The following is a 19262-nucleotide window of genomic DNA, read 5'->3' as shown; positions in this document are numbered from 1 at the left end:
GACTTAAGCTACAACAATCATGAATTAATATTCCCTGTATTAATCAAAGTTTAGTTATCAAACAGACATTTACAAAAAGATAAGCTATCCTGGTGATTACTTGCATGGCTGGAGATGTGCATTAACTGAGCGCCAGAATCTAATTTCAACAAATGTTAATTAACTACTCAGAGTTAAACTACAAAACCGGCAAATATATGAAATCATATATAATATAGTCTATTTTTGATAACCCACAGCACAAAAATGCATAGAACTGTCAATGCAGAAAAGCTGGCAAATTGCTCATCCAATTAACGATGAAAATAATGAACTACACCTTATAAATTTGTGGCCTCTAGGACAGATTAACGAAGAAAAAGGTTTAGCAATTAAGATCAGGAGAGTTATGGGATAAGCTTAACCATGTAAGATAATAAAACCTACTTAGACTAAAGACTTTACAAGCACTTTATCAGCAGGCCAACCTAAAGATAATACCACAGAAAAAGAGCAAGCCAAATTCCAAAAGCCAGGATTTTGAGAATTAATCAATTATTTGATAAAAATCATCAATCAATTAATGCTGAATTAATTTAGAGTTTGCTTTAGTCTTCTCTTCTTCATTCATATCTCAATCCTTCTATCTAGCGGAATATTTTAATAGTCTTTTACAGCCACTGTTGCTTTTATAATTTAGAAGACTCAATATTTACAATGTTCAGATGTGACAGGTCATAGCGGCACTTGAACCTGATTGAAAGCATATGTTCAGTATGGAATCATAGTGCACTGAGTAGTATGTGCACCATATTGCCTGCTTTTTTTAATCTGCAGATTCTGTGCATACCCCCCCCCAAAAAAAAACCTAATAAATATATAAATACTGTGCACAGTATACGTACCGCACAATACTTTCTTTTTATGCAAAGCATTTTATAAATTTAAGAAATGCATATGATTTATTTGCATTGAATCCAATTTTGAGTAAATGAAACGTGTGCATTGAAAGTATTACTGCATACAGCATATTTTGAACCCAGGTCATCCAGGTATTTTGATGTAGATAGTACACATACTTTTTTTTGCATGTAATACAGTAGTTTCTGCCAATTTTATACTGTATATGGCATTAAATAATTTATAAGCATGCAAAATGGTTTTGCATTATGCAATGATAAATGTTTACAGCAGTTGTATATGCTATGTTTTTGTTAAATTCAGGTCCAGTTAAAATATATGTAAAAAAAAAAAAAAAACCCTGTATTTTCAACTAAATAAAATTGAGTATTTAAAAATAAAATAGTAGTTAGTATGTAAATTTATACTGTATATTGAATAGATATTTATTTTAATTGTGTAAAACAGTGTGTAAAATTCAGAGAGTTCAGGCATCAACTTCAAAAATATCAATCGAATCCAATTTTGAATAAAGCAAGTCTAGTTTAGAATCACCTTTGATTTATTATGCCAAACTAGAAATATAAGGTTGACTTGAGTGCATGGCATTGTGGGATACAATATTTCATGCAATGTGACTGTATACTGAATATTCTGAACCCATGTCATCCAGATACGTGCAGTCCATGCACAGTATATATAATGAATGCTGATTTCTTCTTCTTCAAAAATAGTAGCTAGTATGCCAATTTATACTGTACACTGAATTCAATTTTGAGTAAAACGTGCCTTTGAGATTACACATCGAGGTTGGCATCACCTCTGGTTCATCTGTCCAACTAGAAACGAAAGGTCGAATTGAGTGCATTGCATTGTGGGATACAGTAGTCCATGCAGTGCGCTCAGGTTTTATACTTTACATTTTGGATCCTCACACTGTGAACTGTATAAAAGCTGGATAGCATTTTTGGTAACACTTTACAATAATGTGTCATTTGTTAACATTAGTTTATGTATTAATTAACACGAACGAACAATGAACACTACATTTATTACACTCTTTATTAATCTTTGTTAATGTTAGTTAATAAAAATATAGTTGTTCGTTGTTTATTCATGTTAGTTCACAGTGCATTAACTGATGTTAACAAAAAAAAAACTTGTGATTTTAATAATGCATTAGTAAATGCTGAAATTAACATTAAGATTAATAAATGCTGTAGAAGTATTGTTCATTCTTAGTTCATGTTAACTAATGTAGTTAACTAACGTTAACTAATGAACCTTATTGTAAAGTGTTACCACATTTTCTTTCAAAATTAGCAGGTAGTTTTTGCCATCCTGAACCCATCCTAAATGATTCCCAATCTCTGATGGACAAAAACGAGTTCAACTGTTACAGTAACAGGTACAGTGAGCATCTTGACGGCACCTGTGCTGTTCTGATCCCTCATACAAGGACAGCGAGAGACCATTCTGATGATTTGTGTGGATTTTTCCACCACCGGTGAACAGAAGCTGCCTGTTGTGCAGCCGTGTCTGGTTTGATTGAAGCCTGCTTGTACTCGAGATGAAGCTCAGCTAGACAGGACCGCGAGAGTTCTGAAGGTCACTTTCTCAACGTCTGACCTCGCCGATCTGTCTGTTTATTGAAAGGCCCGGGCTCGAGCCAACAGGAGCGGAGAACGTGCTAGCATTCCAATGAGAACATCTCTCCGGTGCTTAAAATATGCAGTGATGAATGCTGCGAATTAAACTGCAGCTAACAAACCCGCAGGAGTTTATCTAACACTAATTTGTCCAGATTCTCTTCCGCACCAATGGACGAAAAGAGATCGGAGAGTGAAAATCTCACGTGCACTCACCTGTGAAAGCCCCAGGTATATGGACACCGTCTCTGAGATGTACAAAAACCTCCCCTCCTTGTTTAGTGCAAATACAAATCCATCCAGGGACTGTGGAGGAAACAGAAAGAGAGAAAGAGAAGAAACAAGTCAGGCGAGAGTCTCACAAATAGCTTATTCCTCACAGCTCAGAGAGGGGAGCCATCAAGCCCAGAATTGCAAACAGAACCGCATCCCGTGTGGAAACCACTGACAGATCATTAAAGAGCAACAATTACAGCGTCAATTAACAGCTTCGGATCACAGACGCCTTAACTCTAAGGGACGGTGTGAGCGATATGTAAATATTAGGCAAAAACGCCTCATTCATATCAATAAAGGCAGCGGACTTTTTTTTCCAAACCAGTTTTTTCTTCCCGCTAACTCAATCACATTGGTCAAACAGACATCTGAGAAGTTTACACTTCAGAAAAACTATGGATTGATCAGATCGAGACAAACAAAAATGTTATATATCAGGATGTGCTACCATGGCAGCCAGCATGAAAAGAAAATTCACATTATTTTCTAAATGAATTAATCTTATAGTAAACAATTAATCAGTGCCTGTCAGCGTTATTCTAGTTAACTTTAAAAAAAAAATTGCCAAGAAAACATTTCTCATTTTCATTTAGTGTACTAAATGACAAAATACTAAAATAACAAAGTGAAACTGAAATAAAGAAAAAAACTACAATATGTAGACGTGAAAAAAATCACAAAAACACAAAATAATTAAAACTTAATAAAACATAAAATATAAAAATAAAAACAAATGCAAACTATTAATAAAATATAATAGTATCTCCATTATACTACAATAATGCTGATGCATAACAAAAATAACCAAAAATGGAATTAATTTCTCAGTTAAAAGTTAATTCTCACTGAGAATTTTTTTTCAATGCAAAGAACACAAAACCACATAAAAGCTAAAGTGCTCGATTGTGAACAAAATCACCTGTGATTGTCCAATGACACACTGCAGCTGCAAAATCATTTTTTATTTTGCATGGTGTGAGCCGCTAGCACAGCTTGGCAAGCAGTTGTGTTTTCAGTGCCATAACAGTTTTGCCGCCTGCCTCTGCTTGCTCATTGAAAATGACAACACAGGCTTCATTGGAAAAACATGCTTGTGACAAGATTTCTGCAAATGGAAATTACGTTGCTTCTTTCATGTTTCGCAGCACTTTAAAAGCGAAATGTCCTGTGAGTGGTGCTAAAAGTGTGTTCAGTTTCATCTGAAGCATAAATCTGGCAATGCCTTATTACATTGGTTGTTATGCCTATTTAAAAGTCCGGTGAGTGCACTAAAAGGTTAATGCTGTTCAGCGTTTGAAAATAGCGTACCACTAACACTAAACACTACTATAAACTCAAGTGAAAGTGTTAACAAAAGCGAATATGACATAAAAACGCCTTTGCTGAAGCAACCAGCTTGCTTTTATAAGTGCAATGCTGTACCAGGTGAGCTACCGAGCAAGTTTGCTACATCAGAAAAGCTATACATATGGAGATAGTTATGTGATGTAAATGTCAAACTGTACAAATTATTAAAAAAATAAAGCACTATGGTAAACGTGTCATAACATCGTGTTGTGAAAATAAGTCTTTAATCATCTAAAATCCTGTTTTACTGCCTCTAGTGTTTAAGATAGAAACTGCAGTGAAATGTCAGTATAGATACGTTTTTGGAGTTTTGAAATACCTGAAATGAAAATATGTGAGATGGCTTGAAGAACATGGATAAACCATATACAGGTATTGCTGTGGTCATGTTAAGTGATCTTTGATCAGTTTCTATCTTCTTTTTTATTCAGCTATGTCGATAAATGGATGTCTTTGTCCATATTAGGACTTTCCTGGAATGTCATAAGCTACATAACTTTTGTGAGGCATATTTGTGCGCTAGGGCGCCCTCTGGCATCGAGTAAAAATGAAACACACTTTACATATATACAGTAATCCTCACACTACCCTATTTTAGGTAAAAAAAAAAAAAAATAATGCACAAGTAAACATATGCAAATCCATACATTTTTCTCCAGTATTTTACAAGAAGTTTTCATTAATGAAAAGTATACCTCATTATCATGTTCTAGCCATGTTATATTTATATTTCAACAAAAATATCAAATTTTATGCCCTTAATGTTGTAGCAGTTTTTCCCCATACTGAATATCAATATTATATCAAAGTGAGAAATTTCACTATTGTGATGACAACACCACTATATACTAATGTCAACTGTTTAAAAAGAACATTTACTGCGTAATACCGCGCTTAGCAAGCACCGCTAATGAACAACTCCAGATCACAGATGTCACACATAAATATTCTGCAAAACAAAGCCTGATTTGTATCGATAAAAGTCACATGCATAAGAAAAAAGCAGTTGTGTTGAGTAATTTCTGCATTATGTGTGCATCGTTAGGAATTGTGGACTAAAGGAAGCCTCATGGTACGGATATCACTGCTGGAGGTGCTGCTGTTGGGTCTCCAACAGTCAACAATTAAGACATTGAGGTCACATGGGTTAATTACATATTGTCTCCCACTGCCTCAGATAATCTGTAGGGTGATGCACCCCTGGTGAGAAAATGCCAGAAAGGATGGACGAGAAAACAACAAGTTATTGTGCACAATGTCACAGCTGATCTGATCACCTTTTTATGAAAATCAGGTTTACACAGACATGGTGGAAAAGCATCCCACTCTCGTTTATTTGCGAGTTTAAAGCAGCATCGGCAGCTGGCGAGAGAGCGTGCGGTCTCTACTCGCCGATAAAACAGCGCAGCCTCGGGCTATTTACAGCGTGCTGATATGCAGCTGACAACAGCACGTCCCATGACGGCCCGCTAGCGCATCACTTCCTCCCTGAGCACGCATCTGCTGGAGGTGATGTGTTAGACTTACGCTTTACATTACACCGCGCTAATGCTAATACTAGCCCATTATATGGCACTTTACATTTGAAATGCTAATATGCCAATATAGATGCGTTAACATAAATGCTACGCTAACACGGATGCTTATTTACATTACTTACAGCAACAAAAAGCTTCAAGGGACTATATTCTACACATTTAGCATTTAATTTTGCCCCTGAAGTCCACTTATAATATCAGTCAAGGTTTCCTGCACCAAAATAGTCGTAAATTAGCCTTAACTGACTATGTTTGTACCCTCTCGCTGACCCTCAGGGGCCGTTCACACAGAATGCATTCTTGTTTTTTATTTAAGCTATTTTTTATTTGTTGGTCTATGTAAATATGCCCAAAACAAACATCTTTATTAAGATGTGTCTTCTTTTTAAGTACTTTAACATTTAAGAGGCGTGTTAAAACAATAGACCAATTAGATACATTTTTCGCATTTGCAAAAATCAGTGTTTATATTAGCAATATGGGATAATAATAGGAAATAATGTCTTTCTGGTTTATAATATATTCTGTGGGAACAGCTCCTTAAATAGAAATTTTTTAGAATACATTTAAAAAAATACATTTAAAACTGTATGCAAATTACCTGTTACCTTCTGAAATAGACATTTTTACATTGAGATATGTATATATGTATTTACATACATATACATACAAGTACACACAGTAAACCAGAAATATTGTGAAATATTATTACAGTTAAAAAAGCTCTTTTCTATTTTAATATCTCTTAAAATGTCATTTATTTCTGTGATGCAAAGCTGTATTTTCAGCATCATTGCTCCAGTCTTCAGTGTCACATGATCCTTCAGAGATCAGTCTAATATTCTTTTCTGATATCTAAAATCCTTTTTTTCTCTCTCTCAAGAAACGTATTGTATTATTATCAATGTTGAAAACAGAAGTTGTGCTAAATATTTTTGTGGAAACTGTGATTTTTTTTCAAGATTTTTTGATCAATGAAAAGTAAAAAACAAACAAACAAAAAAAAACAGTATTTATTTGAAATCTTTTGTTACATTATAAATGTCTTTACTGTCACTTCTGGTAAATAGAATGCGTCCTTGCTGGAAAATATTTTGAATTTCTTAAAAAAAAAAAAAAAAAACTTTACCCATAATTCTTTCAAAATTGAAAATATAGAATTATATAAAATACATTTAAATTCAGTGTAAAAGATACACTCCATTCAGTCTGTACTCTCAAATAATGCATCGTGTTTATAGAGCACAGATCCTGGCCTTCCATTCTCCTCCATCCCCCCGTCAGTTCATCTACCGTATGCACCGAGAGGCCGCCGTTCCTCCCCAGTGGAGGGTCTTTCTGACCTGAGAGAGACTCCTCAGGCTCTGACACGGCCTCCTACGTCCCTGCAGACGCAGCCCTGGCTGTCAGGACGGACCCGCAGCAGTCACCTCCAGCCAGTCTGCAATCATCTCCTCCCTGTTCACCGCTGCTCTTCCTTCAACCACACGGCATCTGTGGGCCAGGTCTCTGAGGAACACTGCGTGCCTCCGCCTGGCTCCCCTCCATGATAAACGGCCTCTGTTTACAGGCTAACCACTGTGTAAAGTGCACAATAAATCACTAGCCAGACAAACTTCTGGGGGAGAAAAGTGTAACATTAAGATGGGCCTTTTTTGTCATTTGTTTAAAGCAGTCATGCCTTGCAAGCAGCTTCTCTCGCTTGCTCTCTCTCTCTGTTGTCTAAAGTGCTGAGAGAAGGAAGAAAGCATCTCACAGAAGGGAAATTAAACTCTGTAACGGTTAGGGATCTGCACACTTGACCTTAGGCAGCAAAAGCAATAGAATCCAGATAAAGATTAAATGTAGACAAAATTAAAACATGTAAATCAAGCTTCTCTAGGTTTTAGTTATTTGCAAATAGCATTAACAAGAGACTTATTTATTCGTAATTCAGCATCATGCAAATTAATTGAATCTTCATTTAAATGAAAAGACATTACATGACTGAAAGTCTATTTTCAAGTTTTTTCTGTTTTTGCTTATATTTATTTTATCAACACAAAATTAAATTTTACCCTATTGCCTTTCTTAATAAAAAGTAAATATGTTCCTGGACATATTGTACAGAATATATATTAGTGTGAATTATTCTAAATTGAAGTGAAGTTTTCTTTTCTAATATTCCATCAAAATGTAATATGTTTTTGGGTAACATTTTTTTTTCTTATTGAAAACCCTTTGAAATTTAATTAATAAATATGTCAAATCACAGAAATGAAATGGTTTTCATGTTGAGTTTATATAATACATGTTCCTGGTCTTATTGTGCACATTATTCTAAAATAAACAAATTAATAAATATGCAGGTATGTGTGTGTGTGTGTGTCTATATATATATATATATATATATATATATATATATATAAAATGCAAAAAATATATAGAATACATAAAAAAAATCCAAATATATTCCGCTTCTAAAACAAAACCCAACGGACATTAAAAAATCATGTTAACCAGTTATATTCAAATGTCAAATCACAGAAATAAAGTGGTTTAATGTTGACTTTACATGTTTGGTCTTACTGTGGACATAGGCAAATAAAAAAAATAAAAAAAGATAAATAATTAAAAACAATTCATAGCATTTTGCTGCCCTGAAACTATGAAACTATGATTCTTTGCTTCAATGTGAGCACTTGTTAGATACTACAACTATAGTCCTCAAACCCTCAAGCAAGAACACACCTGCCTTCCAGTGCTACAGCAGTAAACATAGTCTGTAACTCAGTAGCCTTGTGTTTTCTCTAACAAAGGACAAATATACGCAAGCTGAAGGACACGCAAGCTGGTAAACATCAATCTAGTCGCCGCACCCTGGCCAGAGCCACCGCACGTCCACATTAACACACACAGCGGACGCCAGGCGAGAGCAGCCTCATTGACTATTAACATATCATTAACTATTAGGTCAGACAAAATGAAGAGGGAGAGAGAGGCAGAGAGGAGCGGGGCAGCTGTCGATGGGGGAGATGCCACATGTTCATCTCCCCCAATCTCATCCCTCCTTCCCTCCAAACTCCAACAGCCTCCATGATGAACAACTACAACTGAAATGAAGACTTCTCACAGGGCTGGCCAAACCTGAGCATGTGAGCATGTGGACTCACTCTCACAGGTGCTGAGCAACAGGACTCCTACATGGAGCGTAAATTAAGACTTAAACCTCTCTCAAATACGTCAGGAGGACACAGCCTTAAAAGACACAATAAACATTTTTATACACAGTACTTATTTTATTTCAGTTGACAAGGGGAATTTTTTTTTAATATTTTCATTTAGATGACCCTGATGTACTAAAAACTGAAATGTAAAACTGAAATAAAAATTTATCAAAATACACAGATATGTAAAAAAAAAAAAAAAAGTACTAAAAATTGCAAACACACAATAAATGTACTAAAACTTGAACTAAAATGAAAATGAAAAATATAAAAATTCAAACTAATTCAAAATGACAAAATTACTTCAAATTTAATTCAAAACTAAGAAACTAAGAAATAAACCGATAATCTGTCTGACATATATATACTTACATATATATATATTACCGATATTCATAGCCTAGTATCCTTTTAATAAAAGCCATCCATTTTCAAGTGAGAAATGTACAGTAGACATAGACCCCCAAAAAATAATAAATAAATTTGCATCATAAAATAGTTAGCATAAATATAATGGGATACATAATAACAATGACTACAGTATAAATTATTAATTTACTAAAAGAAAATTCATTAATTAAATAACATTAATGAATATTAAATAAAACTGTTACATACATATTATTTTTATCAATATTTTTAATTATAATATTAATAAACATGATAAAATATATACATTGTTTTAGAAATAAAACAATTAAAAATCAGTTCTGCATTTCAGTTATCAGACACATAAGCATAAAAATAATGATAATCCAATTAGAGTCAGCCTCTACTGAAAAGTTTACTACAATGAATTTAGGATTCTTGAGAGCTTTCCATTTCAGATTGGTATCAGGTAATATGTTGACAAAAAAATCAGTGCTATCAATTATTAGGCTCAAAATAATAAGCCTTATCTTTAAAGTGTGGATGACCCAATACTGTTATGATCTGCTGCACCATAAAAACAGATGAAACTGACTCAAATTTCAACCTGGAGAGGATGATAATGACAGACAGCGTGAGTGAGACAGCAGACGCGTGTGTGTGTGTGTGTGTGTGTGTGTGAGAAAAGTGACATACAGACAGTAAGAAAGTGTCTACATATGCGTGTGTGAGAGAAAAAGACAGATGAGAGGTGTTAAAAGAGATCTTATCAGAACTTCTAAATTGCCGCGGGAGCCGTGAGAGATCTTTTTCACTGAAGTCAATTTTGAGGCTGACAAGCCATGTAGAAATGTGCAAATATGGATGCGCGGTATTGATTTCTTTATTGAAGGCACCAGCATGGGAGATGCTTGAATCACTCATCTTACCCCTTGCCGAGACCTCTTTCAAATAAGAGCGTCGTTAGATTGCTCATTTCATATGGGGCTTAGCATTGGGGGGAGGGGAGCTACTCAACATGCCATATTTATTGGCCTGCTTCACTCCAAATGACCTACAACAAGCATCCGTTTAAAAAAAGGTGTGAGAGCATCAGATCTCGCGGCTTGGCTCTCACTCAACCTTTCAGCATATCCTCAATCTCAGAGTCAAACATCTCAGCACTACACCAGGAACAGGAATTGTAAGGAAATGAACTGTTCTGGTTCCGGTTCTGGTTCCGGCTGCTATGAATGATTCCAGTTCTTTAATCGAATTCCAGTTCCATTAATGATTGATCATAATTATTGTCAAAAATCAGAAACACAACAATAATTAAAAATGATTTCTCAGCATTAGATATGAGACACATAAGCATAATAATAAAATCAGTACAGAATCAGTCATTAAAAGGCATTGTGGGTCAATCTCTACTGAAAATGTTACAATAGCAAAAGTAGTTCATTTCCACTGCCAAATGATGCTATAATGTGACAAATAAATAGTCTGATATAGTCTAATAATAATATTTTTAATTCATTTTTATTACAGTATTAAATGTATTGCATCTGATCATTCTCTCTCTCTCTCTCTCTCTCTCTTATTAATGCAAAAAAAAAATTATATAACAATAATAATAATAACTTACAATAATGTTAAAATATTTATAATTTATATATTTATTGGTGCTGTTATATAAAAGTAAAAAAGTAAAAAGGTAAATGAAAATAATTAATAAATAAATAAAATATTATAATAATTAACTTAATTTACTAAGCTTCCAGTATTTTAATTAATATTACAACTTATTATTTATATTTATATAATTTATTATTTATATTTTAAAGCAGTCGTCTGCATTGTGCCCTGATCCTACTGCCTATATGTCGCCACTAATTTCCTGTTACTATCAACAGAAAGTTCAAAAAATTTAAAACATAAATAGTGTTGTCTCTTAGATACTGCCTTTAGATACAGAGTTGTTGGACAGCTGATGTCTGAAATCTAAATTAGCACCCTTCACCAGAGAGGATGACAAAAGCACTCCAGGAGCAGAAGAGCCAATGCCGGCTTTCCGTGTAGAAACTACGCCACTTTTCCAAAGTTCCTTCGGGGGACCAGGCAACAATATTGTTTCGACTTCTCCCTGCGCCAGGATTAATTAAGTGATAACAGTCACCTTCGGGTGATGACACAGGACAATAATATCTGGGCTAAAGGAAAACGCTGAGACTGGCCAGCACGTGTTATCATGCGCAAAGATAGAGAGAACGAGAGAGGGAGAAATCCGTACTTTACAAACACGTCTGGGCTTCATCCAGGTTAGACTCGGGAAGAGGAAATATTTTCTGAGTCTAATCTGAGGGGTTAAGGGGGGGGGATTTAGCTCCAACCTAAGAGGATTAAACATCATTTGAATGCTTATGTGTTTAAACACAGGCTTAATAAAACAATATGACGTCAGTACAAACAAATAGGGGGCTTGACTTGATTTGGAGGGAGAACCGCCCGTTAACACTAAACATATACACACATATGCATTTCCCATAAAACTTGCATAAAGTAACACATTTCTGACTGAAACAGGAGATTTAACAAAAATAAAAAGCAGGACTTGATTTTATCCTTCAGAATGCTAGGAGGCAGAGCAAGTAAAGAATTGATAACAATAAGTCCAGGAACTGTTAGAAACTAAATTCAGATTTTTTAACTTTCTGCTAACATAAAATCAAAATGCATGCCATGTGACTTGGGCCTGTGAATTGTAGACCGTCCTGCCATTTAACCTCAAGCTAAAATGGTTAAATCCTGCAGGAAATGGAACAAAATTAAATCTGGAATATTGCAGAGATCCTGCAGAATGAAAAAAAAAAAAAAAAAGAAATAATGAAAAACAGAATCAAAGACGAGTTTATTATGAGGAACAGACAAAGAAGCCTAGAGATATTCAGTGTAGTCTGCCTGAAAATTCAGCAAAATTTCCTCTCAAAATGATCGCAATGACTGAAATTAATTTTAATGACATTTATTTCTCAAAAATAGAGCCACTTATTCAAAGCTTTCATCAAAGAAACTCTTTTAAGTGCGCAGATCCACTTTATACTTACACTATCATTCATATGTACTGCAGAGTTCTGCACTAGAAATATATATTTTTAATTCATACTCCGTAGATACAAATACTCCGGAAAGATTCCCTTAGAATACATACGGTCATTAGTTTGCAAGATGGCGATTTATTCAAACAATGATAACGAGTTCAGTCTCTTAGAGATGAATAGTAAATCATTATGTTTTTTTCTGCAAAGTTTGGCCTTTTTAATAAAAGAAAAGCGAATTTGTCGCAGCTGATGATTTGCTATGCATTCATACACAACACATAAGATACATAATAACACAAAAGTTTTGTTGTAGGAGACCCAAGGCCGGTCCAGACGGGGTACGGCGGTCCTGCAGGTAATGAGGACCTTCACACAGTCAACACTTATTGCCTCCTCCTGTATGAAAACGTCTAACAATGACTGCTCAGAAGCCCTTCAATTCGGACAGCGATCACACACACACACACACACACACACACACATAATCGCAAACACACACACACACACACACACATCTCAGCGATGCCTCTTAAGAAATCGCATAGGGCCTGACCACCACAGTCTAATTATGCTAATTGCTTCAATGCCCTTGCTTTATTTATGCATGGCGTCTAAGATAAATAAGAGAAAATTGCTTTGGATCTAACTGTATTCATTTTAGAATGCAAACTAGCCTGTGTTTGTTATGAGATTGCTGATGTGTTTACCCCTGAAATTCTGCAGGTAATTGCAATTTTGATTGTACATTTATTTTTCCCACTGACAGTCCCAGGACTGCGTCTGTTCTCAGTTTTTATAATTAAATGCTTTGTAATATTTAAGCACACCGAATGGAAGAAAAACAGCACACATTAGAATATTTTATTCACCAGACTGAATAGCTCGCTCAGGGGGATCAAGGCACACTGGGAGAATGAAAATGCTTGAATTCTGGAGGTTTTGTTGAGGGAAACATTAAAAGGTGGAAATGGGAATAAAGGGTGAGATATATGTGTCTCGTTATCGGCTTGAGAGTTTCAGAGGAAAATCTAAAGACCGTTCTAGTCCTAAGGCTCAAAACATACTCAACATAAAAATATCTAAACAAGCTCGATTTCACATGCATGCAACAAATGCACAGTGCAATTCTATGTGCTGCCACAAGGGGAGCTATAGTTGGCATTAGCGCAAACAGCCTTCTTCTATGATTTCCTCTTTCAGGTCAACAAGCGTTGCCAAGTCAGCGGTTTTCCTGCTGAACTGTGCCACTTTTATACTGTTGCCGACCCCTGGGTTGTTTTTTTAGTCTGCGGGTTGAAGAAAAATGCCTCACCTGCCTAACCCCAGGAATATGATTTTGATCATGATTGGGCTAGTTCTGGCCACGACTGGGCTAGTTTTGAGTAACAATTAGTCTGCTTTTTACACTGACCTGGCAACCCTGAAGTCAACTGCCGTCATGGTGGATTTGTGCTTTCATAATTCAGATGAGGTTTAGTATAAGTACTTAGTATCACATTTGTCTCTTAATATAGTTTAGTTTAGTATATTTATTCATAAAGCACATTTACAAACAATAGAAGTTAAAACTAAAGTGCTGTACTGACAGTAGTAAAAAAGCTAAGTATAGTTAAAATCAAAACATATATTGCTCGATAATTAAACTTTATTTGGAGTAGGCTACTACTTGTGGACAATGTACATTTCTTAATATTAAGCCTAAAATGTGCTTTAATGTAACTATTGATGAAGATTGTACGTCGGTATTTAAGTGCAAGCTATCTAAAGTTTACCTGAAGTATACTATTTATAGCTTTATACTAAGTATAGCACTATTTTCACACAATTAAAATGCAAAATTAGTTTAGCAGGCTTTGAGTATACTGCTTAGCATACAAAAAGTATTTGTAGTATGCTTAGCATGACATAAATGTATTTCAATTTAAATATATATATATATATATATATATATATATATATATATATATATATATATATTTTTTTTTTAGTATATTTATATTTCACTAGGGTATAAAACTGATTTATGAATAAAACAATTTTTTTTAAAGAAATTGTTCAGAATATTTTGAAGCTGTAAAATGAAAATTTCTCCATTTGCTTTCCAACTCAATATTAAAATGTTTGTGATGAGACTTCCTTTGTGTAAATACTTTGGAGAACAGCTTCTCTTTCACTCTGGTGGATAACCTCAGCATTTAACATAATTTATCTGAAAAATAAAATACATAGCTGAGGCTGTTTTGATAATGTTTCACATCTTAGATATAATAATAATAATAATGTGTTTAAGTTCAATAATAGACCCTCATTCTTCTATATGGAGAGTTTTCTCTCCGCGTATGTGCAGTATATCAAGAGTTGGGCACAGCACGTCATAAATTCATAAAATTACAATTGATTCGTCTGAGCGGAGGGAGAAAACAACAAACATTTAAATGAATGAACTCTTCTCTCCCTCATGCAGAAGTCTGACCGACTCACACGGGCACAGTTACATCGGGCTGAGTTTTGCCTGGTCATCTGGGGTAAATCATTGCCATCTTTCAGTCCTTTGTTATGAGGTATGGATTTCACCTCTGTGATGGAGCTTTTGAGTCTATTTGAAATGTTGGAGACCGTAACGATGAAGGATTTTATCTTGATTAATCAAAACATGGATCTTTCTCACCCCTAGGCCAATTACAACTGGCCTTTCGACAAATAGAGGGCTACTTCTGAAAGTTTCTCTCTTTGATTCCCATTTCATGTAGAATAACAATCAAGGATATCATTTTATAACTCAAAATGCATACTTAAAGAACTGGTTAAATGGTTTGGTTACTAATTTGGTGAAGTGATAATGGCTGCTGTTGAATAAAGCCAACATCAAAGCTACAAACCTGGGGTCAGTGAGATTCTTTTTTAATAAATAAGTTCAGTGCATTAAATCAATCATAAGTGGCTGCAAATACATTTGAAGAGTTCAGATGCAAAAGCCTCTTAAGTGCCATCTGAAATTTTCTTCTAAAATGAGCATTTTTCTCATGTGTAGGTTCAGTAATTTCACTTTAATGGAACAGATTATTTTCATTGCCACCAAAATGAAATAACTGAACATAAATATACGAGCCTGAGAAAAATGCACTTGCATCTGATCTCTTCATTTATAATGTTATAAAAGATAAATGCTGAAAACAATGTATCATCGCTTCTACAGAAAAATGATTAAGCAACACAACTATTTTCAATAATAATAATAATAAAAAATAAATGTTTCTTGAGCAGCAAATCAGCATATTCGAATGATTTCTGAAGGATCGTGTGACACTGAAGACTGGAGTAACGATGCTGAAAATTCAGCTTTGCATTACAGGAATAAATGACATTTTATAGTATATTCAAATAGAAAACAGTAATTTTAAATTGTAATAATATTTCTCAGTATTACTGTTTTTACCATATTTTTGATCAAATAAACACAGCCTTAGTGAGTATAAAGGACTTTGAAAATCTTTGACAGCCTCGTATAATTACAGATGCAAGCATTGTTCATGCAACCCCCCAACTTGTCTATGAAAATACGTAGCTTTGCACATTGCTACTTAATAATACGACTATATATTCCGACGACACAACATTATCCTGTCACAAGTTGCTGTCAGATTCAGCAGACTAATTACCGCTTCCCTCGTTTCCACCAATCACGGATAAGCCTGTCGGTCTGTTTGTTCAGATGTATTAGTTTATTTGATTATCCTCTCAGTACGGCCTCAACAAAGCTACAGTCGCGACAAACCTAAATGATATTTGCTTTCTGAAAAGACAGCAGCGAAGACGGCGTGAATTCATTGATAACCTTATCTCATTAAGTTTACAATCCTGTGGCATTACCATTAAAAGCAGAAAAGGGAAAATGGTTTTGTTACTCGCTCTGTTCCCCTGCTAGCGGCTGACAAGCGCGTTGATTTATTTATTGTATTCGTGCGTTCCTGTCTCATGTAGAGGAACAAATGCGGCGGGCACGGGAGTCTCCATTGACAGGCCTTTTGTACGGCAGCATAAAAAATGAGCCACTTACTTACAATACATCCATAGGAAATCAGATGCAAAAAGAATCGGAATGGGAAGTTCTCACATCTACAGAAAGAGGATACATGAGGGAGGCAAAATCAATAGAGAATAACTCCTTTTCTCTGGCTGAATTTAAGATTCAGCAAAAGTTTTGTCTAGGGAAGTTCGCCTGATACAGGTCTGCAGGATGAAACCGGCATTAATCATTCCAACAAGTCGTACATTTCTATAATACAAAGACTCCTCCGCCGAGCCCCCCGGCCCACCCTGTACTCACACACAAACCTATCACTCAGAGCTGGGGTTACTGAGCTTATACCCCTAAGGCAGAGATAAGAAATCGCCACGGTCCCATATTCGGTTAAATCACTGTAGCCACATTAGGCTGAACTGAGGCAGGAAATCGCAGGAAGAAAAGGCATCGCTTTATGCCGCCTGTGCCCAGATGCTTATCGCCCTGCTGAAAAAGACATTTGTCTTTTGTCTGGATTGCCCTTGACACATCCTTAAGGGAAGGAAGTCTTGAACTTGTCTTTGTTTTGAAGAGCCCTTGGACCTCCGCGGTTTAATCTGGGTTAAACGCGGCCTGATCTCGTGAGTATTTCGCCCAAGCTTTGATAAAGCGCACGCCAAATCCCTCCTCTTTTCTGCTTTCATATATCAACTATTCAGTGGGCCTTCTCGGACCACCGTGGCATTGTAATCGCGGGGTTACACTACAACAAAACGGTATCACGAAATCACCAAACACATTTCTAGTTAATCAAAAGGAGTCATTCTCTGTCCAAACAGACATATTACAAAGACCTAAATCATAATAAAGGGCGATATTTCTATAGATGTAGGTGTTCGTCTCATAAATCTCACATTTAGGGTTACTTTAAAACTAAAACCATTAAAAAAATAAAAATTCATTACTTGAAATTAAATATATGTTAACTGAAAAAAAAAAAAAAAAAAAAAAATATATATATATATATATAAAAACCTTAAACTTGTTTTATTTCAGCTAAATTCCTAGGCAACATTTCTCATTTCCATTTAGTTTAACTTAATGTACTAAAATAACTAAAACTGAAAAAAGAAACATTTTTATTTATAAAAACTATAGATTACATTAATAATAAAATTATATATTTTTACATATTCATAAATTAATACAAATTTATGAAATAATAAAACATATATTTGAACATATTTTAAAACACCAAGCAGAAAATATAAAAACTAAATATAATTTTTAATTTTTACAAAACCTATAATAGTATCTCAATGAGGTACTAAGTAAATCATTAAGATTTTTTGCAATGTGACATTATTTTTATGACTTTTTATGACTTTATTATTAAATAAATTAGTTATTTAATTATTATTACTGTAATGCATCAGAATGTTTTGATTATTCTCAATGTTGGTTCTCATTATTTACAGTAAACAATTACAGTAATACAACAAACACTTCCTAACATGTAAATACTTTAAATATTTAACTATTTAAATGAAACATTTATTTAAATTAATAAAATCTCACATTAATTATATATTGTATAATTATATGTAAATATATTCATATTAATTATATATTAATATATATCAAATAAAAGAGGTTTATTCACAATACAATAATGAGAATGGAGGAAAATATGCTTCATTTTCAAGAAAATAATGTCAGAATCTAATTTAAATAACAAAACAGGCAAAATATGATTCAAATAACAGTAATTCTCCACAAAAGCGGCAAAACCAGAGGCAGACGGCGTCATGGATGAGGGTTAGGGAAGTATATGGGTATTTATTGGTCCCGGTTCCTCTGAGAGCACATGTAAAGCCACAGTAATTAAACCCAAAGCCACGTTATGAGCCCATAAGAAGCACACTAAAGACTGCCTGGTGCTGCTCTCATATGCCGTAATGACAGATACAGGAGGCGTGTAAAGACAAACACGCTCACGCTCGCCGTGTCAGGTGTTTACGCGAGGCTGGGTGCGATCAAGGTACACGCCACATGGCCTCTAATCACACTGCTTCATTACGGATATAAAACAGCATGTTTTACAACACCTTCACAGCATATACAGATGTGGCAGAAAGAATCATGGGTTTTTCCCAGAATGCACCTACAGCAGTTCTTATACCTGTGTGCGAAAGCTCTATATTTGTACCAGAAGAGTAGTTTAATAAGAACAGAGCGCCTTAAAAGTCTTTCACTGGGAAAGAAAGGAGAAAGTGAGTTTGAAGTATACAAAATCTGGGCTGTTCCCAAGGGGAGAGCGTTCCAGTCTGTGATAATGAGACATCCCTGTGGGACACCTGCACGCAAGGCAGAAAATAACATCTGTATCATTTCGATGCTAGAAATCTGACTATAAACTCAAAGGGGAATTTCTGATCTGCGTATAAGCAAACAGGCTAAAATTGTGTTGCATGGCTATACGATATTATACAATGTGAATGTACTGTGATTCTTTATTCTAATTCAAAACATATTTAAAACTCACTTGTTTCTCATTCATCTACAGTGCTTTGTGCAATTATATTCTTAGCTTGTTCTGAGTTTAAGTCGAATAGAAATAATTGAATACGTGTTGGACAAATGCTATACTAAGTCACATTCTCACAGACTTGCTCTGAATGCTGATCCGTCTCCTATATTTCCAAAAAGTATTGATTCTTGCTGTGAGAACATCAATATAGTATTGTGATGTAATATATCACAATATTGTGAAATCTCTTCACCCCAGTTGTATTTTACCCTAAGAATCTAATAAGAATCACCACCGGAAATAATGAATAATAATAATTATAATAATAAACAAACAAATGCATCAGAGTAATGTGTATATTTGGGAAATGTACTTAATTGTCATG

The 19262-nt window shown here is 34.8% G+C and overlaps 1 protein-coding gene across 9 annotated transcripts in view; it reads right to left on the bottom strand.

Moving 5' to 3' along the window:
* Positions 1 to 19262, bottom strand: part of LOC131523236 (neuronal PAS domain-containing protein 3) — a 313372-nt gene that overhangs the window by 103013 nt on the left and 191097 nt on the right. For all 9 annotated transcript variants that reach the window (XM_058749405.1, XM_058749406.1, XM_058749409.1 and 6 more), the window contains one exon: positions 2745 to 2834. In XM_058749405.1, coding sequence (XP_058605388.1) covers positions 2745 to 2834 — 90 coding nt within the window. The remainder of the gene's footprint in view (positions 1 to 2744; positions 2835 to 19262) is intronic.

Source organism: Onychostoma macrolepis, chromosome 17 (assembly GCF_012432095.1).
Source record: "Onychostoma macrolepis isolate SWU-2019 chromosome 17, ASM1243209v1, whole genome shotgun sequence".
In the NCBI taxonomy this organism is placed as follows: domain Eukaryota; kingdom Metazoa; phylum Chordata; class Actinopteri; order Cypriniformes; family Cyprinidae; genus Onychostoma; species Onychostoma macrolepis.
The sequence above is the reverse complement of the archived record's forward strand: the minus strand, read 5'-3'. Positions and strand labels throughout refer to the sequence as shown.